The sequence below is a fragment of the Fringilla coelebs genome, assembly GCF_963513975.1.
Source record: "Fringilla coelebs genome assembly, chromosome: 14".
Taxonomy (NCBI): Eukaryota; Metazoa; Chordata; class Aves; order Passeriformes; family Fringillidae; genus Fringilla; species Fringilla coelebs.
The window spans coordinates 13,768,133-13,793,086 of NC_140040.1; the positions used below are offsets into that span (position 1 = coordinate 13,768,133).

At 43.3% G+C, this 24,954-nt stretch overlaps 1 protein-coding gene across 4 annotated transcripts in view; it reads left to right on the top strand.

Annotated features, from left to right (window-relative positions):
• Window positions 1-2,554: 2,554 nt before the first annotated feature.
• Window positions 2,555-24,954, top strand: part of MYLK3 (myosin light chain kinase 3) — a 31,675-nt gene continuing 9,275 nt past the window's right edge. Inside the window, exons 1-6 of one of the 4 annotated variants that reach the window (XM_084215316.1) lie at window positions 2,555-2,611; window positions 17,265-17,330; window positions 18,296-18,386; window positions 19,640-20,078; window positions 22,134-22,687; window positions 23,841-23,946. In XM_084215316.1, coding sequence (XP_084071442.1) covers window positions 2,570-2,611; window positions 17,265-17,330; window positions 18,296-18,386; window positions 19,640-20,078; window positions 22,134-22,687; window positions 23,841-23,946 — 1,298 coding nt within the window. In that variant the 5' untranslated portion in view covers window positions 2,555-2,569. Of the gene's footprint in view, window positions 2,612-3,197; window positions 3,277-14,557; window positions 15,231-17,264; window positions 17,331-18,295; window positions 18,387-19,639; window positions 20,079-22,133; window positions 22,688-23,840; window positions 23,947-24,954 lie in introns of those variants that run through there. The other 3 variants (XM_084215317.1, XM_084215314.1, XM_084215315.1) reach the window with 3 other exon arrangements.

The window sequence follows — 24,954 nt, forward strand, 5'->3', positions numbered from 1 at the left end:
GCAGTCAGTGAAACTCATAATAAGAATTATATTCTTAATATTAATTAATGCAAATACTGCAGGAAGGTGTTGTTTTACACTGTGGTTCTGTATTTAGATCTGCTAATGGAAGGTTGCAGGCTGAGCATTGCTCATTCCAGAATTCTTGCCAAAGTTTCTAAAGGATTCTCTTTGTCATGCAAGCTTTCCCCTGTGGCATGGTTCTTGCATGCTGTACATGCCTCTGCTGCCACATGAAGTAATAGTGTCTCTTTACTAAATCTAGAGTAACTGCATGGTTATTTGTGCTATTGGAAGAAGTCACAAAAATACTTCTTTCCCTCCCTTGGGTCTAAGGTCTGTACCTCTTGGGCAGTTCTAATATTTGTTCCTTTCTTAGGTACTGGAATGGGGGTCTTTAATTCCCACAATCAGTTACATGGTAGTAAAAAAGCTGAAGGCCCTGTTCAAGAGCTCGGTGTCCATGGGGATGGTCTCCTGTTCCTCTGAGAGTGGCTGGGTGCTGTTCCCAGTGCCAGGAATGTGCTGGAGGTGCTGCCACAAGGCCAGCAGCATCCCTACCCTGTCCATGTGGAATGGCTCAGCAGGGGCAGGGCTTTCAGCTCAGAGGGCACCAATATTCCTGTGCCACTGCATGCACCCAGCTGATGTGTCTTAAGAATCTTGGGGCAGTTTTGACCTAGAATTTATAAGGGCAGAATGGTAATAATAGATCTTAAAGCTGTGAATGTTCTATGAGCTAGGAAAGGTTTAATTCTGTTTTACAGGTGAAAAAGCCAAGGCATGGAGATTGAGTTAGGCATTGCACAGGGGTCTGCCAGTTGAGACTGGTCTCATCTCTGGAGGTTTAAGTCCAGCATCTGAGGCAGCCTCAGGCTGCCTATGTCCCTTTAGCAGGATGTTACACTACTAACATCTCTAGAGCTCATGACCCCAGGCAACCCCTGTTCTGCACTTGTTTATTAAATAGCCTGAAAAACATTCCCTGCCAGGCAGTAAAGCAAGCATGGCCATCTCCTCCCTGGCTTTTGCCCTGCAAGTGTTCCTCACTCACCTGATTCTGGTTTTGTCTGTACTTATGTTGGTTTCATTTCATTTTTTAACAGCATATTTGTTGCTTTGCTGTACAAACCCAGCTGGAAACACACCACTTGTTATTGCTGTGAGAGGGGCAGCCAGCTCTGTACCCCCACGTCGGGACCTGACATCTCTTAGATCATAATGCTAAAGGTACAGTATCTTATCTCCACCACTGGCCTCATTGTTTCAGGGCAGGGTGCCTGTGCCCCTGTGCTCTGGTGGAACACACTCCTGGTGGGATTGAAGCAGTGAAGATGTGGCTCATGCCAGTCCTGCTCCTGCTGCCTGAGGTGCTTGTCCACCTGCTCAAAGGCAGGGCCATAGTGAGAGGCTGTCATTTGTGTGCCCATGCCTGATGGATTCATCTTAATGCTAGATCACTTGCAGCTTGTAATCAGAGATAATTCTACTACAGCTTGTTGGCTGAGTGAAAGAGGAAAACAAAGATTAAAACTGAAAGCAGATTTGCTTCTACTTCTCTAGAACTAATTTCCTTCTTAGGTCATCCAGCGTCTTGGTATCTGTTCTGTTTGTCTATTTGTCCTCCATGGACACAAACTTACAGTTAAGAATTCTATTAAAAAATTGTGTATCTTCCACAGGACAAAATAAAAAAGAATTAATTGGCTGAGAACCAAATGCGCGAGAAACATCATTTAGGTGCATTGTGGCTGCATATTTAACTGTGTAGGTAGAAATTAAAGACCATAGATCTAGGGGGTTCACAAACATGCCTACATGGCCTTCATGGCAACGTACATATGTGCAAGTAAGTGAGCTGTTTAGAGACTGAAGGGTATGGCTCTGTGTGCATAGTATCAGATGTAGAAATAGTGCTTAAGGCATAATAGGTGTGTGAATTCTGATGGAGGATGAACCCTCCTGAATGGTCATTTTGAATCTATTCATTGTTCCCTCTATTCCTGTGCTTAAGAAACTGGGCATGCAAGAAATTCCCACATGTGTTCCATTTGTGTTGTGTTGAAGGCAATATCCTGCAGCAGTTATCAGTGTCACTGAAAAGCAGAATAGCACTTGGATAAATTGCAGTCTTGTTACTGCTTGGCTGAAGCCAACGTGCTGTCCTTAAGTTACAGCTACAGCAAAGTAAAATTGGATTAAAATAAATGAAGGAACAAAGAAATGCAGAGAAGGGACTGCTCAGTGACTCCAGAGGTCTGGCTGTCATCTTGTATTGTTTCTGTGCCCTGGAGTATCTGTTATCAGTGATTCAGGAAGTGAACTGCTGGGATATGGATAGAACTTAGTACTGTGATAAGGCAGTGAAATGACTGAAATGCCTGGTGTAGTGTCAGATAAGATGAAATGCCTGGTTTATCACACCAGCAGAATTCTAGCAAGATCCAGGGAGGCTGTGCAGCTTTATTCAGTGAAAGGCTGCAGGCTACCACGGTGACCACCAGACAAGACAAACAGAATGGGGACTTTATATCAAGAATCTGCCCTGCACAGATCCCTACGTTTGAGCATGGGAGGATTTTGTGTTTCAGATTACATAAAGAGATTTACGGTAAGGGACTCCTTAGTGCTTTATTGTGAGCCTGGTTTGAAACTGAAAACTTTCTGGATGGCACAGAATTGGTTTCTGTGTCTTTGTAACATGCTGTGTGTGTTTGACATTCTTGGCCAGGTTGTGCAGCCTGTTGGCTTGCAAAACACCTGCCAGCCTCAAGGAGGTGTTTCTGAAATGATGACTGCAAGCTTTGCCTTTGTAAATAAATTTACTTTTCAGGGGAGCCTTGGCACATTCAAACTTTTATTCTGACTGGAATATTTATTGTTTAGGATGGCACACTGACATTCAGATTATGTGGAAGTTGGTTGTTACTGCTTTTTGCTTTGCTTGCCATATGTCTGTGAATTTTATACAGTGACTCTGTTGGGCAGGCTGACCCTGAGGTGATTTAATGAGCAGCCAAGTTCTGCATGAGCCCATCTGACCTGTGGTAAAAGCAGTGCAATCACCTTGAGCGGTGGCACTCAAAGAGTGCTCTGGGGTCATCCTGGAAAGCTGTGAGATCAGAACCCCACAGTGCACAGGTCTGAGGAGCAAAGCAAAAGAGAATTCTCCCCAGAGCTGAAGCCCTGATGGACAGAGCACAGACCCTGTAAGCACACAGAGCCGTGGAGACGCCACTGGTGGAAGGGAAGATGGGAATCTGCTTTTCTACCTTTGTAAGCTACCCATTAAAACCCACTGTGCTTTCAAGCTGCCTGTGAGCTTCAGTTTCAGTTGCTACCATGGCAGAAAGTCTAGGAAATGTATTTTTTTTCAGTAGCCTGTTTGCATTTACCTACTTTTTGAGCTGCTGAAAAGAGCAGTAGCAGAAAATGTACTTAAGCAACTTTAAAAAGAATTCCATGGGCATATAATAATGTTCAAGAAATTTAAAAAAAATTGTAATTGTAAGAGTTGCATTTTAATTAGAATAGATCAGATTGTTGTGGGTTTTTTGAAACTGTTCTCTTTCAAAATTTTGAAGAAAGGATTTCCTCATATATTTTGTTTAACAATAGCTGTAATGGCTTTTCTTAAAGAACTTGTATTCATAATCGTCTTTGTTTTTTAAAGAGCCAGTGGAGTAAATTAACTAAATCAACGGCAGTAAACTGAAATCTGTCTCAGTTGAAGAACAGACAAAATTTTTACTAATTTCAATAAGTAGGATATTGTTCCAAAGCCTTAAATTCCTCTAATGTAACAACATGTAATGGAATTATTAGGCAAGAGTATGATGATTTTTTTAAATCATATATTACATAAGAAACAGGCTCAGTTGATCAGACACATTTCATATCCCAGTGACTGCATGTTTTCTTGTCTATTTATGGCAACGTAGCAGAAAAATGTTTTGGCCTGTTCATTTGAATATACTGCTCATCTGTTGTTCTTGTTCAAGAGGTAATGATGTATTTAAATTGTTCATTTTCAGCTTTTTGTTAAAGGTAATAAACAGCCTGAAATATATGAGATTTTCCCTTGCTTTTTTTTCTGAAGGAGTACAAATAAAATATATTTTCAGGACTACAGAAGGTGGCCCTAGAACCATAAAAACAAATGAGCCAGGGTTTTTTGGACTAGTCATGTCTTGGGGCAAATAAGTCAGTACTGCAGTTATCTGTCTCCATGGCATTCTGTGGCTTGGCTCTGTGCAGATCAGAGTTAGTGTTTTGCAATGAAGACTATAATGAGATTCAGAATATCTTGTTTCTCTGTAATTGATCTGTTGGGTGACTGGGTAATTCTTTCATATTCATTACTTCAGTTTCCTTTTCTGTAAAATTAGTGATAATGGTGCTTCTCTTCTGGAAACACATTAAGGTCCACAGGTAAAAGTTATCTTAGATTTATTTTGATTTATTGGTTTTCCTTGTCCTTGGTGCATTAACAATCAAAACCAACTTTGTTTTGGATGTCTCGCATTGGATTACATCACTCTGGCCAGTTTACCAAACTCATTATGTTTATCTCTTGGAAAATCATCCTTTGTTTTGTTCACAAAGCTAGCACTCAAATTCATGGAGCATTGCAAAGGGAAGGATGCTTTTGGAGGATGGGACTGGCAGAGAACACATCAGGATGAATAGTCTTGGACCACATGTGCAATTCTTAGTAAAGCTGGTGAGAACTCCTCTGATGTGTAAGTTTAATGTTAACCCTAGGGAGAGCTCTCTTTTCCCAGGGTCAGCCTGCAGGCCAGGTTTGAGCCTGTCCCAGCAGGGTGTGGTGGGTATGGGTACAGTTCTACTGTCAGTGGTTGCAGGGGGGAATCTGTTTGTGTGTTTGTGGGCTGGAGTCTCCTGTGCAGTACCGAGGGGCTGGCTCAGCTGGCTGGGCTGTTGTGGAAGGCCTCTAACCCCAGGCAGCTCTGCAACAGTGCCCTGCATGTTTTTCCAGATTGACTGGAAATCTGTTACTGCTCAGAGGTACAGTGGAGGGAGGAGTTGGTGCTCAAGCAATAAGATGAGGCTTTTTTTCTCTGAAATTAATTGGACTCTTAGGAGAGGCAGTGACAGGAGTGTTCTAATGTGTGCCTGAAGATCAAGGCACCTGTACTTCCTTCAGGCTTTTCCTTTCTGGAGCTGAACAGCTTTGATGTTCACCTAGATCAATCCTTTTAACCTTAGTGCTGCTGCTGTCTTTCTTCTGATTTGCTGGACCTGATTTATTTTGTATCCTCTTTTAGGACACAGCCACTTAATGAGATATTTGAAGTCACCTGGTCATTCCCATAAGTTAATCTTGATGCTCCTCTCCTCATTCATGTGTGTGGTTGGGGGTGTCTCACTCTGTGGGATTTTTCTGGAGGGCTAAAATCTTGCTGCTTTTGCTGCTCAGAGATATTTTTCTGAGTCCTGTGTAGAGTTATTTGGAACTCCTCAGGTGCTGTTGGTTCACATCCTGAGCTTCCTGTTCTTGCACTGCACAATAATCACCTATAATTTCTTTGCACAGTTGTCTCCTGTTTTGTGGAGTTGATGCTGGGACGGCAGAGCTGTTGATGGAGATCAGGCCTTGGCACCTGCACTTCAGGCTCCTGCTTACCTGGGAGTCACTCTTCTCTCTCCTCAGCAGAGCAGCTCTGGGATGCAGGCTCTGGACAGTCCATGTACTGCAGGGCCCAAACAGCCCTCCTGGGGTCCAGATTCTTGGCAGGCTGTGTGCACACTGCTGTGGAGAGCTCACAGAGGCAGAGTGAAAGAAATGAATGGAATTGGTAAACCATTCTGAAGGATTGGGATTTTTAGAAAAATACATGATTGACAAATTTCTGAGCATCTCATTTTTTAACACTGTCTCCCCAGGCTTTGTGGGAACTCAAGAGGAAGATGTCATGTGCTCCAATTTAAATTTTGCACCATAGTGGTCTGCAGTCTAAATATACTCTATTGAGTATCCTTTCAGACAGTTCATATCCCAGAAACTAAAGTAGTAAACTATATATAGTCTGTGACATTACAAACCAGGTTTGTTTTCACCTTCTCCATGGCTGAATTGAGGTAGCAGGAGCTAACAGGTCCTCCTGCTGTTGTCTTCTATATTTGTGGCTCACCTTTCACTCTCTCATTGGTGTCCTTGTGTTGTTGTTTAGGCTTGAGCAGCCCATCTGCTTTCTGCTCACCTATCTTAGGCATACTTTTGATTTCAGGTGCTGAATGCTTCCCTTCAGAGCCCTGATTCCTTCCAGCCCTGTCATTGCATGGTCACTGATGTAGTCTGGGGCTGGGCAGAGTTGAACAGAAATGCCCTTGTTCTATCAATAACTCTGTTCTGGATGTTTTCTTGGTGGGTTCCTGTTCCAGTTTCAGCTGAAGTCCCCAGGAGCCCAGTGTGGGAAGCTTCAGGGTTCTGGTTAATTCTCAGCACCCCTTTAGGAATCTGCACAGCTTGGTTTGCATCCCCCTTGCCCTGTCTTGCTATAAAAAGAAAATAGTTTGCTGCAGATGTGATGGCTGACTGACCTTCTTGTTTCTTGTTCTTTATGCAGAATGATCAGGTTTAGGGCCAGAACACATTGGCACAAGCTACCAAATGTCTGTGGGTCATCCCACTGTGTGAGGCAGCTGTCACCACAGCCAGCAGGGATGGTCTGTCTTGGCAAGGCAGGTAGGAAGCTGCCAATCATTGCTGTAGGATACTGAGCTTGTTTTGGGGCACTTTTATCTGTTTTATGGTCAGTGCAGAATCCACTCTTCACTGGATTGATTCAGTTAACACAAACTTTGTCAGAATTTTCCCGTTTCTCCTTTTGTGCTGGAACGAGAGCATGAGACCCCTGTATTTGACCATTTTCAGGGATATTATGTAGGGACTCTTGCCAGCTGTAATTTGCTTACCCCTCTGCAGAACATGACAGCAGTATTTTCTAGCATCCAGCCCTGTGTTATAACTCCTAATTTCTTGCACTGAAAAGGTCTTGATGCACTGCTACTGGATTTGTAGCTGGCACTGCCCTGCTACCCATTAGTGGCAAATACTCCTGGTATCAGCTAATATGAAATCCAAACCATTTAAATCCTGGATCTTTTATCAGCACTGTTATTTGCTTGCTTTCCTCTGAGTGATTTTGGCTTTGTGGTGCCAGGCCTTGGGGCTGTTTTTGTAGTCCAGCACTGATAATCAGTGTGTCTGTTTACACTACAGCTGTCTCTGCAATGCAGCTGGAGATTAATTTGTCACTGATCTAACAGCAGAATTCCAAATTCAATGATTTATTTGTTTTAATTCAGGAGCCTCCTATGAGTACAGAGAAATGTCTTGGTGGCTGAGGAAAAGGAATGCTTTGGAGTCTGTTGACTGCTGATTTAAGGTAGCAAGGTAGTTCAGAAGCAAAATTTCCTGAGTCCTGACAGAAGCCCTGCAGAGAAGCACTGGGGGGTATTTGCTGTTTTGGGAGTGGAAATGGCTGTACCAAGTGTGCTCTGGATTTCTGTTCTTACTAGATATTTGTGCTGAGATACTAACCCCAGATGGAAAGCTGGACCTCTGTGCTCAATCGTACCACTGGAGCCCTAATTCAAGGCTTCTAAATCACACCCAACTGTTGTTAAGCTATCTGCTTTAGAGAGATAAACTTAAAAACTTGCCTTTTCATTCCTTGCTTTGAGAAACTTGATTCTTGTTGTTAGTTGCCTTCTGCAATTCCACTGGCATGTGGTATAATGTTCCTTTAGGGAAGCTTTTCTGTAGATCACATTCTTTTGTTTGTTTCCTGTATACTTCTTCCAACCTGATAAAAACCATTATAAGTTTAGCTGGAGATGTTTTTCATAGCTGAGATGGATGCAGCAATTTCTCTGCTTTTTGTCAAACATTGAAACATTCACCTAAAGGACAGCAAGGGGCTTTTTGCTTCAAGCTTTGATTACTGAGAAGAGTTAGCAAAACCACTGCTTTTTGTACACAAACTCTTTTATTCTCAGTCTTTTTCAAAGCAGTTTGTGTTGAGACTGATGGTTATTAAGCCTGAACTGCTGGTTATTCCTGTATTTGTGAATGATGTCAAAGCAAAATATCAGACATCTAAATCAGCAGGTGAATATAGAACATAACAGACTTCCTTATAGGGCAGATAAGTATTTACTTGATCTAAAATTTTGTTAACGTGGTGTTTTGGGTCTCAGTGAGAAATAGCAATGTCAAAGAGTTCTTATTTTAAAAATCCCCCCTCTGTTACATTCCTGCAAAGACCATTATTAGCAAGGAGCAGTGAATGCAGTGCTTGGTGTTTGTTGAACCACAGTTGGGAGCTGTTGGGTGGAAATGCGAGTGAGAGAAAGAAATCAGGGACTGAGACCCCAGCTTGCACAGGCCTGACATGATGGCAGGAGCTGCTTCTGTAAACTCCACCTGGGATTTTCCAAGGGTGTGTGGCAGTAGCCAAGGGATGCTGGAGTCCAGTTGGATGGGTTTGGAGGCTGGAGGCTGCCTCTTGCACGGCTGCCTGTGAGCACTTCTGTCTCTTCATTCCAGTGCAATCCAGCATGATTTGAGGTGCTAGTGTGTTTTACCTGTCAAAGACCTAAACACTGCAATGTAAAATTGTGCTGAGGTGGTCACACCTCAGTCAGTATCCAGGAAGGGGGGCTGGAGGACAGAGTTCTTGCCCTTCAACCTTGGGAATGTAAATGGAGAAGCAAAGGAAATGATGTGTTCTTACAACAATTGTCAGTCATGGTGGTGAGAAAGGTGGAGTTGGAAATGATGGTTACAAATCAACAACTTAGTACAGCTCTGAGTGTGCATTTTTGTTATATCTTTTCAGACTTGAAGCTAAAAAGATCTTCTAAAGTAGGAAGGGAGCAGAAGTGCAGAAAGTGCAGTTAGGGGATTTGCATCTTCTCAAACAAAAGCATGTTGCTGGCAAAGTAGAGGCTTTTCTGAGGGATTTGATTTGAAGCCAGTCAAATTTCAAGTCAGCAAGAACAATTGTGCTGGTTTTAATGTGTTTTGGAGCAAACTCTGGATTATGTAAGTTTGTTTTTCAGAAAAGTTGACTGTCTAGAAATAACCCTTTCTTATGCAACAGGTCTGTTTGCTGTGTGTGTATCTGAGAGCCCTATCCCATCACTTCGGTGAGGAGAATTTGCTTTTACTGGTTTTATTCCTGTTGGCATTACTGCACAGCCAGGGCCACTCTCCTGTTGTGGCAGATCCCCCCTGACACAGAATTACTTGTACCTGAGCAAACTGCATTGACACAAGAGCTTTTGGCAGGTGTCAAGTGGGTCTCAGGGCTCTCTGCTGAGCTCCCAGTAGTACTGAGAGAGCATCTTGTAAGTAAGAGGCTTCTTCAATCTGAGGGAAGCTTTTGTGGCTGACCCTTAAAATCAGCAGGCTTTATGAGAAACTGACTTCATTAGATATAAAACCACTGAAATTCAGGGGAAGCAGGAACAACATGACTCTTTTGTTCAGTTTCTAGAGGAGAGGTCTTTGTTGAAGGGTGTGGAGGAGTGGGAGGGTGAATCCTTACCACCACACTGAGGAAACATTCTCAGTAACCACTTTTCTGCTCCACAGTTTAATAGCTGCTTAAAAACAAAATAAATTGAAAGGAGGAGAATTCCAAGTAATGAGCTTTCTAATGTAGTTTCTGTGAGTAACAGATTTGGTGGTGAGGAGTAAGCTCTGGGGTCAAGTGAGTGAGTGTGGATAGACAGCAGGTGCCCTGTTTGCATCCTGAGAGGCAGAGTAACCTGGTGAAAGGACTGTGGGCAAATGGTAAACAGTGTTATCTAGAAATCTCATCACTTTGATGTAAATGAAATGTCATAATTGATCTGTCCAGCTCCCTGCTGTCAGCTGCCTGGCTGAGATGCATTACAATAGTGCACATGGTATCAGGTTCAGTAACCTATCCCTAGCTCTGCTGCTGCCTGCAGACATCCTTAGCTTCAGTTGTCTGGAAAATAATGAAATGGAGGTGGGGAAGGAAGGCAGGACTTGCAAGGGTATTTCCTAATTGACTGTGTTAGCAGTTTGCTCTCATTCAATACCTAGAAACCCCAAGTTTCCATGGTGATTGTTGGGGGTACCTGGCACCAGAGCCATGTTGGGACAGAGGCAATATTGAGTTGTTCTTGCCAGGGTCACCTGGGGATACCAACAGTGTTCCATAGATCCTTTTCCTGGGCAGGTGGATTTCAACCAACAGGGTGTGAGTGATGCATTAATTAAATGTGGGCTCCTTGGCCTTCTGAAGCAGGTGTGGTCCAGTTCCCAGGGTGAGGAACTGGACTTTCCCCTGGTCCCAGCCATGGGACTGGATGGATTTGTCCAGGCTGTATGGCATATCTTGCCTTTGGAAGTTACTCCTCTGAATTAGAGCCAATGCCTCCTCTGTGCTTGCTGCTGTTAGAGTTGGTCTGTTCCTGCAGCATTACCCTGTAGATTTCATAAATTTATCTTTTGTGCTGTTCATGAGAAACTAGGTTTAGTATTTCAAAAATTTAGGTACCCTAAAATGGTTCAGTTACCCTTTCATTTGCTGGAGAGAAAAGTAGCAAATGTATGTTAATGAGCTGCAGCAATTAGATGTAGATTAAGTAGATTTTCATTATAACTTGAAAAAGCTAACATCTGGTTTCTAAATATGTAAAAAATCTTTGTAAAAAAGTTTACTTTTTTTTCTTGTCTGAGCAGTGTTTTTCAGATGTAGCCAGACTGCTTTGAGCTTATTTGCTTTGGTTTTTCCTTTTGTAATCTCCTGATGTTTTGCCACATTGCATTTTCCATCTCCTTGGAACTCTATTGCACTGCAAACTTTTCCCAAAACCTTTAAGCTCTGTATTAAGCTTTGGCTTTTTATAGGCCATATAAAAAGTTATTTTGTCACTTTCTTATGTATTGTCAGCCATCTCCAGTTTTACAATGTTGTTGGAAGCAATGCAACAATCTAATGAGATGATCTGTTTGAGCAGCTGGTTTTAACCTCTGTGACATTTCTCATTTGGGGTATCAGTCTCTGCTGTCACATCAGTACATAGTGTAGATTTTTTTTTAATATTTTGTTTTCTATTCACTCCATCTTTGAGGATTTTTTCCTTCCTTTGGATCACACCTAGCAAGGAGGAATCGTAACTAAACTGCCATGTGATAGATTTTTTGTGTTGAATCAGAATTTTTCTCTTGTTTTCTGACATCTCTCTCTCACAGCTGGGAGTGTGTGTGAGAGGTGTGAGCCAAAGAGGAATAAACTCTTCTTCCCCTTGAGAATAGAAGTCTCTGTGGCATCATTGGTCCAAGGTCACTTGTAGTTGTGTTTCTCCAGCATGTGAGTTCCTTTTCTCTGCATTCCTGAGATACCTGATGCCTTGGAGGTGTTTCAAAGGATCAGAAAAGTTCATTTCAGTCCAGCAGACAGTAGAGTCAAGGCAGTTGCCTGCACTCCCAGTGCTCATTTTTTTGTTACCTGGAAGAAATGAGCAGGAACCCAGAGGAGACCAATTGTCATCAGAAACTTTGTTCAAGTTACACCCAGACAATGATGGAGTCTTGTGGGTCACCAGTTGGGCAGTGCCAGCAGGGGTGACTGAACATAACTGTGCTCTCTGCAGGAGTGCTGCAGCATTCCCTGCCATTTGTTGTTCATGCAGCACTCTGTACATTTGGGGGCTGAAGGTGAAGCAACCTGTGTTGTGGTATCTAAGTGCAAAATGTCCTTGTAAGGCACAGCTCCTCACAAAGCAAGAGTGGCTTTGATAGGCTGTGGCACTTGTCACAATGGCTGTGCTTTTTTGTGATGTCAGGCGTTTTAGGGTTTTTTCCTTATTTTTGGTAACTATTGAAAGGCTTGGGACTAGCAATGGAAATAAATACTCTGCAGGCAGCTCGAGCAAGATCTGAACACTGGGCTGAATCACACTGAATCAGTGTTCTGAACAACAGTTGCCTGCTTTTGTAATTCAAAGCAAAAGGAATAAAAGGGTTTTTGCCAGTATTTGAGCATATTATCATCCTGAAGGCAAGACAAACTGTTAGACTTGCCAGAGCCATTTTTTTCTGGTTGTCTGTTTGCCAGCAATGCAAAAGGAGAGTGTGGAGGAGAAAATGGAAAGAATAAAGAATAGCTGACCTTTGTGACAGATGTTTAAAACTTTTTACTTTGGTCCAAATGAGGTTTCTTTCTCTGTCCTTCATCCCATCTGTAATTTTGCAGTTGTTTATGGAGGCACAGTTTGATGTAAGTAGTATAGTAAGTCAAACAGCTGTATCAGAGTAGGAGGCAGTCATGGCTGTATCTTCCCTGTTCCTCAGACAACACTAGCAAGGAATGTTTGCTGCATATTTTTAGCAAGAATTTTCTGTAGAGCATTCTTTCAAACATTTCTCAGTGCACTGTGTGAGAAGTTGGGTGGTAAAATCTCTTCCATGTGGCTGGAATACACAGTGCTCTTCCATGTTCCATGTGGCTGAATCCAGAGGAGAAAGGGATGGATTTTTTGGGGTTTTTTTTGAAGCCCCACTTTTTGCTTTATGTAGCATTTACCACAGTAAGTGAGGAGGATGAAATCAGCTACATGAATAATAAGACTAGATAATAACAATTGGGCAGCAATCATGCTTTTTGCTCTCAGTTATTAAATAACTAAGACAGCAGCTCAAGGTTTTGCAGGACTCCTGTTTGCCCCCAAGCACAGCCAGTTGTGCTCCTGGTTGTACTTGCATTGTTTCCTGTGCCTGGAATAGCACACTGGTGGTTGGTGGCATCTTGAGTTCTGTGTGTGCAGCTGGGGATGACTTTCTGTGGCTAAGCTTCCTTGCTGAAGTATCTGCTGTAAGTTGTCTGACTTTAAATACAGCACTCTGATGACTCTACTGCTTTCTTCTTGTTCCTAACAGGACAACATTCAGCAGGTACTCTTGATTTAGTGAATTGTGTTGGTTGTTTTTACCTTTTGTCATCAAGCATGTTTGTGGGCTTGAAAGAATTAATTCCTTGGAGGCAGTTGGCTAAAACCTCTTGATTCTTTAACTGCAGTAGTAAGAGTTGCAAGGCATTTATTGCCCTAAACTTTCAAGACAGAGCTGCATATTTAACTGTGTTGTATGGGATATCACAAAACTTACACCATTCTATCCCAGACCACTGTGAAAACACCAGTGACTTTAAAATACCTTTTTGGTCAGGAGAAGTGACGTGGCACAAAGTGCCAGTTTTCTTTTAAAGTCATTGCTTGATATTCAAACTCTTCTATGAAGGTGATAAACAGTCCAAGTCTCACAGCTCTGGCTGTGTTTTTTGGTTGGTTATTTGCCTCTAAATGTCACAGAAACACCAGGTTGGCTATAATTACATGATGGCCTTGGTAGGTGTAACACTTCTTTTAAAGTGTAAATAAAAATTCTCATCTTACAGAAGTGGCAAGGATCCAACATTGTCTTGAGAGGGTGACTTTAATGTTGCTACGACTCTGTGGGAAGGGTTTTAATGTCTAGAATGTTCTGTGTCATGCAGGAAATTCACTTTAAGAGTGACCTTTTCTTTCAATGTGCCCTTTACAAAAAATGAGGAAGGGACTGGAGGCAGAGGGGTGCTGAGTATCCCAAAGGCTTTGCTGTGGTTCCATTGTTTCCCTTCCTTGCTCTGCACTCAGCAGTGCAGAGGGACCCGGGAGAACCAGACACAGTTGTGTGACAGGGTCACATCTGGCATGGGACAAACTGCTCTCTCTTGATGCCACAGTTCATCCTCTGTGGCAGAGAACTGACTCCCCTTCTGTGTGCTATTGTAAGGGTACATTCATTCATGTTTCTAAAGTATTCAGAGCTGTGGCAGTGGAGCCTGGGCACTGTGAAGTGACTTTTTCTGTTCTCTACTGACTGTAATTTGTATAGTAAATATGCTGTGATTCAGAAGTGAAAAGCAAGTCAATAACAAATCCTTTAGGATTTATTATTTAATAATTTAATTCCTAATAGACTAATTTTGCTGTGCCTTCATTGATTTCTTTTTTAACTTGGTTCATTTTTATAACCTAGGAGAAAAATTTAATTTTAGAAGTTTCAGTTGACAAAGACATGCTGGTGCTAGGTATGTATTTCAGGTCATTGTATTCTATTTTTAAATTCAAGTGCCAGCCAACTGAAAGAGCACCCTGTGTCTATGCTGGGTGTTCTGCATCCGTGCTACAGAGCTGAATTCTTCCAAGCTTCAGCACAAGGCCAGCCAGTTTACTTTTATTTTTTTTTCCTATTTAATGAAGGGAACTGTTCTAGCACCTTTTCATTATCACAGAACTAAAACTGGTCATGAAAACAATCCCCCTCCCTCCAGAGGCCTGTGCAGGCATTGGCCATTGTTAAGATGCTTGCCTATCAACAGCCACTCGAGAAAGAATTTTAAATGGTTTTGTGACGTCAAGGAGGCACAAGAAAACACAGTCTGGTGCCAAATTGCCTCCATCATTGAAAGCACACAGTAAGAAATAGATAACACAGAAATAAATCTTTTGTGCAGTAGCTATCTCACGATACGCTCTAGCGACTCCAGTAAGTGAGCTTGTCTGGGGTAGGAATAGCTAAAGAAGATGAACTTTCAGAGCCTCATTTTCTAATTTATGATTAATGCAAAGCCAGCCTAATCTGTCTGATTTCCTGCTGTCTGGACACAATGTCTGTGGGGAGCTTGGACCTCGCTCAGGGAAACGCCCTGACCAAGTTTCAGCCTACAAAAGTGAACAGTTTGAGTACGGTGGACAAAAAACTCTATCTCTTGAACGAAAAGATGGACAAACTGCTGCACTTCCAGGAAGACCTGACAGGCAAACTGCAGCGAGTGGACAGAGGCATTGCTGCTGCAGGAAATGGCATGAACAAGCTCACAGTGTCCCAGGCAGCTCCTGATGGCACAGGTGCAGTGCAGAAAGGCCTGAAGGAACCGGACGGCGCTGCCCAGGCTGACGTGCAGAGCATGTGCTCAGAAGTGTTGAATTTGATGAAAGCTGCCCAGCTAGATGCCTCCAAGCATAAGGAGAGGCTGGCAGAGATAGAGAAAAGGGTTGATACCCTGGATAAAGTTATTGCGTTTGTGGGAGAAGTATTAAAAAATTCTAAAGTAGTGGATTTCATTCTCAAAGGCATTGTGCCCTGGAAGAAGGGGAGTCTGCTGGAAATCCCTCTTGAGGTTGGTTTAGTTTTACTGTTCTTCATTTCACTTTATGACACAGCAGGGCTTTAGGCTCTCCTGTCAATCTCTTGCATGATGTTTAATTCAAGTTTTCCTTTCTGTATTGCTGGTACAGGTTACTGCTGGGACCTTTGAATTGCAAGGCTCTTAAGGCAGGGAGCAAGCTCAAAACAGTGTCTGAGCTTCCTGAAGGGTGCTGGGCAGTCCTGGAATGGCTGTGAGGAGGAGATTGCAACTGGAAAGGAAAATTCAGCTTCTACCAGTGCTGAAAGCTCAGCAATGTCACCCAAATCAGTGACTGAATTGAGGCCCCAGTGAAAAGTACGAGTAACATACTAGAAGCTTTTGGGTTTTTTTGAGAGAAGCTTCTACTTCCTTGTTCATTCACAAATTCTGAACACAGCACCAGTTCCTGAGACCAGTGCTGGCCTGTGGTCACGTTACTGAGCAGATTTACACATCCTTTGACATCTTAGTTGTCTTTAGCTACATTTTTGTGATGCAGCTGTGACTTCATCAACTCCATTGGAATCATTCAGCCCTGAAATCAAGTAGTTCATGTGTTTGCAAGTTCCCAGACATCAGTTCCCAAGCATTTCTTAATTATTGAGGACAGTGAGGAACAGGCAAGACCAGATATGGTGTTTTAAAATAGATCAGCCTTGGTTTTGAACAGTTACAGGCATCTGGAATTAGTTCTGGGTAATGGAAGTTTCCATTTTTCACTGTGGCTTCTACCCCACCATGAGAATGAATGAGAGGAAAACTGCAAGGGCTGGAATATGTTTATTCATTCCAAATCTCCATGTATGTGGAGATGTGATTAGTCAGGAGAATTTAGCTCAAATGACAATGTCCATTGGTATCTAATGCAAACATTTTTCACCAAAGCTATGAAATCCTTTGATGGGGAGGTACATCTAACCCATTAGAAGAACAGGGCAGTGCTTGATGGCAATTTACCTTTCCAAGCTTTCAGTGCTCTCCTGGTCTTCCTTTTTAAGTGCCAGAGGCTAACAAGTGAGCTGGCCTGTTAGGAGACAGAAGATTTTATAAAGTGCTTCCATTAGTGTTGAGAACAATAAATCATGCATTAGTTATCAGCCTTAAATCTATATAGAGATAAAGCTCAGTTCCAGCAGTTCCAGCTTCAGTTCTCCAGGTTTTTGGAGAAATGGGAAAGTCTGATGTGTTTTGGGTAGAGCTGTGTTATTACAGTCACTGCAAAATGCCTGGAGACAGATACTGTCCTTTGCTTGATTTGGTGGCTAGGCAGGTACAGGTTGAGATGGCATGACCTGCTGGTGACAGCCTGGTGCACTGGGAGGGGTGTCCAGGCTCTAACCTGTGCCTTGGCTGGAGAACAGCCAGGGTGCAGTGGGCAAGCACCTCTATGGCAAACTCCAGTTCTGCAATATGACCATCATTGTCCTCCTTTCTTGTTTCTGCTCATGAACACTTTTTGAAATTGGAGCATGAGGTCAGTTATAAAACCTTAAGTCTGTGCTTTGATCACAGACTGCTGAGTGATATCTGAACTAGGCTTGAGCTAGTGAGGCTGTGTGTGTACGTGACCTGGCTGGGAAATGTGGAGCAGAGCACAGGTGAACAAATTACCTTGTGCTGAGCCATGTGCTAACTTGGGGCTGGATTTTGCAGCCTTTTGTGTGATAGCAGCACAGACACGTCCAAAGAGCTGCACAGTTGCAGGGGGAGCACAGAAAAAGAACTTGCTGCCTGCTTGTTCCTGTTTTCCAGCCTTTGCTGTTTGTACCAGGGCTCTGCTTATCACAGGCTGGGCTGGGAGTGGGGAGGTCCTGTTTGCATTTCTGGGTGAAGCTGTTCGTGACAGCATTCCAGGCATGCCTTGGGAATGCTTATGGAAGAAGTTTTGTGGGGTTGGAGTCAACAAAGACTATGAACTGAGCTTCCTAGATTCCAAACCTCTAACTTCTTACTTAAAAACCAGAAAAAACAAAAAAATGCACCAGCATTAAACTGTCACTTACCTAAGGCTTTCTTTGCATGTAGGATTGTGCCAGAATAATGTTCACCCTGGTCATTGTTGCAGGTTTGCTTAGAGCTGTAATAAAAAGGGTAATGATTTTTTTCCTACTTTTACTCTTTGGGTGTTTTGGTTTTTTTGGTATGGGGAGGTGGGGAGGCTCTGTTCAGTCTGTAGGGTTGGTGCATGAAATCCTTAACTGCTTTTACTAACAGGTGAAGGGCTGTTGTGCAGCTGTCTTGTAATCAGTTACCTGCAGAAATACTTTACATGCTGCTTATTTGCTTGTACAAATCAGGATAGGAGGCTAGATCATCACTAGATTCTTAACTGTATGTCAACCACAGGAAATATTATGCTTTTCCCTAATTTTGTGTAATGCTTTTTGCTACTCAGAAGTCAGTTGTAAGTTGATTTCACATGTATTGCTGTGTGAGGTCTTTAGTGGTCCTATTACAAAATATCCCTCCTCTCAAATTAATTGGGGGGAAAACACTGCTTAAAGATAAAAATCTGCTTCTGTTTTTAATCATTCTAAAGGTGACATGTGAAATTTCAAGTACATACACAAGAGTTGATCTAAAACTAGAGGTTCTTTTTTGGTATCACCTCTTACCAGGTCAAAGAATGAATTTTTAGGTACCTTGAGACAAATATGTTTTGACAAATATATTCAGAAACATTACCTTTCATTCTGTCACCAGTCAAAAAGCAAGAGAAATACAGCATCATTTCTTTTTCTATTGTCTCATGTTTCACATGTCATACTTTTTAATCAATGTGAGTAAAGATGACAGGAGGCAAAAACCCTGACAGTGAAAATTTTGGAAAGCAGTGGGCTCATGTATTAATCTGTTCTGTTGTTTTGAAAGGATGCCTGCCTGCAAAGGCAGGGAGAGACTGGAGGAAGGAAGTAAACACAGCACTGACTAATAATGCAGAAGAGGTGTAACTGTCCGTTTTCAGAGTCTGAATGCCTACATAGTTGCAGGAACCTAGTGGGAAATAGACACTCTTGGCTGTAACTGTAATTTCTGTGTCCCCCTGTCATTTTTAGGCCAAAGATAAGTCTGAGGAGAGTGGTGCAAAACCTAAGCATGTGCTTAGTAACAAAGGAACCCAGACTGAAAGCAAGAAGCCTCTGGAAGGTATGTATCACTCCAGACATGCTGCAAGCTTTGACACATTGCAGCAGACAAACTGGAAGTTAATAGCCTGCTATTTCCCACTACCTGAATTACTCAGATGTATCTGAGTAACTTTGCCCCTCAGTACTGAAGAACAGAATTGTTCTCACCGCCTCCACAAGATGATTTATCCCCAGGATCAAGCACCACAAAAAGCTAGAAGATAGAGAAATTAAAAGGAGCACTTTTGTTTAGCTGAAGAGCTGGGGTTTTTTGAGTTGGGTTTCAGTGAGCTGAATTCAGAGAGCAGAGCTTGTTTGGAGATACTGTGAAGATAGTGGCCCTATCACATAGCAAACCCAGTAAGTTCTTTTCCATTAATACCTCTGAAGCAGCCCTCCCTCTTCCCTCTCTCTGAAAAGGGATGTGTTGACACTGGAATATCTTTTTTTGATCAGCAAGTTTCACTGGTGTGTCAGGGCCAGATTCCTATTTAGGGTGCATCTGTCAGGGCACTGCCCTGTTGCATCCACTGTCAGTGCCTGTGGAGTTGCAGCAGGGGTGAAGGTGATGTTGAGCAGGCCCTGTCTTGCTGCTGTCTTCACAAATTGTCAGTGAATCCTTTGCCTTATGGGCAGTCCCCTATTTAGCTTCATGGCTTTGCAAGTGACAAAAACAAAGCAAATGGTCACAATTCTGACCCAAAAGCTACACAGAGTTGTGAGCAAACCTTGGTTGCTGGTGATCTGGGCATGCTGGATGTTAATAACCACAGCCATTGTCACGGGAAGGTGATGGAGAGCCCTTTTAGTACTTTTGTGCAAAATGCAAGTGGCACTGCTGTCTCATATCTCAGTGTCCCTTGGAGTCCTGCTGGATGTGTCCCTACCCCCCCAAATGAAGAGAAGGGTGTCTTGGGTCCTGCAGGATCTGCAGTGCCTTAAACTTCCTGTTAGATTTGCCCACAAAGTGATTTCAGATTTTAGATACAATGAGCTTGAGCCTTGCAGGTTTTTTGTTTGCTTTAAGGAATCCAAGTCCAATCTGTGGCTCTGCTGGAAAGCACCAGAGCAGGTGAATCTCTGTTTTTAAGCCATGAGCATTAGTGGTATCCGGAGCCTGATAGTGTCAGGATTTTAAACCTTCTGGGGGATTCTTGCTATCTTTTCAGGTGTAACTGTGTGGGTTATTTTGAGAGGTGTGTTGCTTTATTCCTCCTCTGTTTTGCCATGACTTTTGCCAAGGATAGTTTATTAATGGATTGTTTTCTTCAGAGACAAAAAGCGTGAAAAAGCTGGATGAAAACAAGGGAGCATGTGAGAAGGTGAACACTTCCAGTGCTGTAGCCCACAAAGCTGACTCCAAACCCCAGCTTAAAGACAGGACAACCCAGCAGCAAGGGGTAGAAGGTGCTGGCAAAACACAGAGCTCTAAGAGCTGTCCACAGCAAAAGGACATCGATGTCAAAGCTGTGAATCAACACAACGGCCTTCCCTTCGTACATCAAGATCATGCAGGCAACCAAAATGCTCCTGCTGAAGCCCAGAAGGTGAACAGAGCCCCAGGCCTTGCTGAGTGCCACAGGCAGCTCGTTCCTCAGAAGCCTGGGAAGAATGAAAGCAAAGCTGCAGCGGCGGGCGCGGCGTCCCGGGAAGCTGTGCCCTCCACGTCCAGGGCCATATCTGACACGGGCTGTGAAGTGACACACACCAGGTAATGGCCTTGGTGGTGGCTTTCTGGGGGACCTGAGACCTTTCCATGGGTTAGAAGGGAGAAAAGGAAAGCCAGGCCATTAAAGGAGGCAGCTCCTGCGTGGTGGGAGAGGAGGAGAGACCCTACAAGGGTTGAGGCAGAAGGCTCAGGGGACCCTGGGTTCTGTGCAGCCCAGGGCAGAGGGGTTTGAGGTGTCAGCACTTCTGTGTGCTGACCTAGAAAGGGACCACCACAGAGGAGCTCAGCTAGTTATAAACCACTCACTCAAACCACTCCCTCCCTCCCAGCTCCTTGGTTTCTATAGCCATGGGGGTGAAAGGAATTTGGGATATTTATTAGTGTATGACAAAACCAAAGAACTTGTGTTTGTTGTCCTCAGTGTTTTCAGTGTTTTGGTCACCTAAAGATTGTTCATTTATTCATCTCAATCAGGCTAATATTTTTCTCATATAGGTGTTTCATAGTCCATTTTTCTTTGGATTATTTATCTAGGATTTTATTTTAATCCCATTCATTTAAAATTTTAAAAGCCCACACAACTGCAAACAACAAAACCCCACAACCAAAGACCCCTCCCAACTGAACCCAAACAAATGGAACTTCTGTGGCAGATTTAAACTGCCAATGCTTCTCTGTCTGGGTGGGTGGCTCTCAAGTGGTTTATATGTGTGTGTGGGGGTGACAGACACTCATCCATGCACACCCACAAATGTATGTGTAACTTTGGGTGGGGAATTTCTCCCTTGTTCATGGGTGCAAATTTGGTGTCTGAGCCCCAGGTTTTGGTTTGGGGATGAGGGAGGCCAGCAGGTAAGTGGAAGGCAGAAGCTGGAGTAAACCCCAGGGGCAGCTGCAGCCCAGGCATTGTCATGGTTTGGAGTGTGAAGTCACATGAGGGTGGTAAACACCTCTCTAAAATGGGTGCAGCTTCTAATGAAGTTTGTAAGCCCACACAGAGGTGTCAGAGGAACATTGTGTTCCCCAGCTTGGAGAAGTGCCCGAGAGTCCCACTGAGCTCAGGCTTGTCTAGATAGCAGAGGAAGTGTTTGCTCAGAGCTGCCTTCAGCTGCTCTCCCAGCTCACACCAGAGCAGCTTAGATCCACAGCAAGCACCAGGGTGTTAAAGGTGCAGAAAATGAGACATTTACACTCTTGTTTTAAGAAAGCAGAAACATTTTCTTTTATAACATCTTTTGTAATGAGGTTGCTCCACTGAAAGAGGCAATTACCTTTGTGGAAATGAGGTATGTTCTCTCCCAGACATCAGAAGCTGTCTTCATTTGCCATTGCATGAAATCTCCTTTACAACTTCACAAGTTTCAATTCAGTCTTGGTAAAATCAGACTGCTCATGACAGCTGGAGCTGTAACAGTTGCCTCAAATATTATCACTCAAATGTCTTTGATAGAGTTTAGGAGCACAGAGAATTGGTTCTGACCTTACTCTTTTTAGGCACCACAAGAGGGGAAAAATCCTTAAACAGTTCCAGTAGTTAAAATGCCAAGGAAAATAGTATTGCTGGAGTGAGAGGGTTTATCAAAGCTAGATTTTTAAGAGAAAACTGTGGAAAGAATGCTATCCCATCAGAAGACCCAAACACAGATGGCTGAGTGTGCAGGTCAGCCAGCTGGAAGAGGACACAAGCCATCAGATTTGTAGAGCAGCCAGCCATTTAGCTAATCAGCCTGTAATTTGTGCAGGCAATCACTATCCTCTCTCTGCCCAGATGAGTGGTGTTTTATTAGACCAACCACAATAATTGCAAAAAGTGGGTAAGTTTTCAAATGTAGGATTAACTCTTTGCAGGGTGAGACATTTTGTTCAGCAGAAGGGCAGGCATGCAGAGAGAGGAGGACACAGAGAAAGAGCCAGCAGGCTTTTTGGTGCTCTCTCCTTTGTGTATGTGGGTCATTCCCAGCTGGATTGGTACAGTTAGGTTTTATCCACACTATAGAAATGTATGGGTTTGGAAACAGATTTTTCTTCCCCCACAAAGTTACAAAAACCAGGCTGGCCACTTGCTTCAATATGAAATATCTCCTGTTTGCTCTGCAGGATATCCATCAGTGTACATATGACTGACATGAAAGAAAAAATTGAGATGGCCAAGGAGGGAAATGCAAGTGACAGCAGAGGTAAAAGTTCCAAAGTGAAATCCACACCAGCAGACTTGAAAGGAGTCAAACAGCAGCCTGACAAATTAAAACTTCAACAGAGTCCTAAAAACATCAGCTCCAAGCCAGATTCAGAAGTTAAAGGGGACAATAAGCAAAATGAACTTGCACCTCAAACAGGGAAGCCAAAGCCATTCCTGAGCAAGCCCAAACCGGGTGAAAAAGCTGAAGACAAATCAGAATTAAAATGTCAGCCCATAACCTCACAGAATACCTCTGCAAAGGATCCTGTGAAAGATGCAGGGGTAAAAGTGAAACTCCATCAAGAAACAGCAAAAGCAGAAAAATCCCCAGCAGATAACAAGTCTGAGAGGAGGGAATCTGAGACTGCAGGGGGAAACAGACATGATGCTCGGCAGTGTACAGGAGAGGCACCAGAGAAGACCAAGTCTCTGGCAGCTGGCAGAGCTCTTCCCATTCAAGGAGAAATCCTTGGTAAGTTGCTCTTGAAATCTGTACATTGAGGATTTTTGCTATTCCTGCCTGTTGTACAGACAACAAGAGCAGGAGCAGTGCTCAGTAGAGCACTTCAAGGGCTTTTTGCATTGGGTACCTTTGACTATGTGAATAACAATTCACAGACTCTTTTAATAGTAACTTCTTTTAAAGTGTGTTTTGAGGAAAAAAAAATTTAAAATAAAATAACATGAAGTGTATGTGTGATGAGAAGTACAAGAATTCTGAAAAAACCCATTTTCCTTAGATGCAGCATTTGTTCCTTCAGATAGAGGGTGCAAACCAAGCACACTTCAGCAACTATGGAGATCCAGAGCACAGAAAAGTACTGCAGGAAATGTTTCTTGGTGTGGCCTGTTGTGTTATTGGCCATGGGTCTCTTGTCTCCTGAGGGAACACTTGGTTGCTTTGTCTCAGGGAATGCTCTCTCCTGGCAGCACATGTGTGTGTATGTTCAGAGTGTACAGACATGGGCAGATGACCTGACTGCTCTGGCTTTCTGAGCAGAGGCTGGAGATGAGTTAAATGCATGTTAAATTGCAGCCTGAGATACCCAGAGATTAATTATAAAATTGCTTTCAATGGGGGACATAAAAATTGGGTTTAATGAAGCTTTACCCTAGAAAACCTTGGACATTAAGTGCTCACTGTTAACTAATTTAGCTTACCACAAACAGACTAAACTTAGTAGTTGTAATGCTAATAATTGCAGCTTTAATTTGGCAACTGTCTGCAAAATTCTTGCTGCTAAGAGGAACCCCATGATTTTATCAACCACTTTCCTTATTCCTCAGTGCTGTGTATTTTTGCTGTTTTTTCTGGCTGTCATGTAACAATTAAAATATAAGTGTAATTTTTTTCAAACTTTCAGGTAGTATTTTCTGATGGCCCTTTCTGTTAATGCATAAACTAAGATGTTGGTCTTCTAAAGGTGTCCAGTGGGTTAAAAAAACAGAGTGGAGGTTCAGGAGGTGGGATGCTGATCTCAGTTCTGGGACTGTGCTCCTTGTCTGTACAAGGGATTTAGCAGTGAAAGCCCCTCACATGCTGTGGGGTGAAATGCACGGTGTGAGGAGGTGGAGCAGGGCAGTGGTGAGTGCAGAAGTGTCAGAGCAGCCTGTCTCCCCTGCAGATGACAGCCCCTCTCCTCCAGCTCCGTTCGAGCACCGCATCGTGAGCGTCCGGCAGGCGGAGGTGACCGCCAGCTACTCCGTGTGTCGGCACGAGCTGCTGGGGGGGTAAGTGTGCCTGTCCCCAGGCTGTGCTGAGCCCTGCCGCTGGCCCCAAGGGCTGTGTGTGAGGGACAGAGCAGCCCTCTGCAGCCAGAGGGGGTGGGTTCATCCTGGAGCCCCTTGGGTGATCACAGCTGCTCCTGCACTAAGGATGTCCCTTAGATGGATGGTTTCTGCCCCAACCCCATTTTCAGGTGCCTCACTGCCATCCTGGTGACTTTTTTTCATTTGTTTTAATAGTCCTGGCCTCAGTGTTGTGGGAAGAACCTGTACCCTTAAGGCAGACAGATTCAGAGCATTTGAAAAGTCAACAAAGCCCATTTGGCCAGGCAGCTTCCAAAATATTTTTTTTTTCTGTGCTGAGCTGCACATTAAAGAAAACTAAGGAAGAGTTATAATTATTTTGACTTTATGTTTAGTTGTTGCTCATAGGAAGTCTGCAGCTGCTTCAGCTTTTGTATTCCTGTATCCTTACTTATGTGACAAGAAGGCTTGATTTGCACATTGATCCACATACAAATATGGCTTAATAACCATAAGCAATGTGATGCAACAGCAGGGAAGATGGTGGTTAGGAATCATCCCAAGGGGCATTAACATATCTGCATGACATGGGGGAGAATTTACAGCACGCCAGAAATGCAGGCTGTGGAGTGGCTACAGTTACTGGTCTTATGGTCATTTAAAAAGTTCTGGGATCAGGACAGAAATATCCTTGTTAATAGAGCCACTAACATATCCCTGAAGGACAGCAAGGGGGTCCAGTTACAGAAGGGAGCCAGAGCATGGCCAGGCCATCATACCTCAGCAGGACCAACGGGGCTTAATATTTTAATGTAAGCACTGAACAACTGGCTGGAAAGATAAACCTAATCCTTCATAAGCTGAGAGAAAGAGGAGCTCCATGCTGCTGGCCACCCGACTCCGTTCACTTTGTCCTGGGCTATTTTTGCTCATGATAAGAATAGTTCCAGGAGAGCTTTCTCTTTCCCATCTTTCCCATCTTTCCCATCT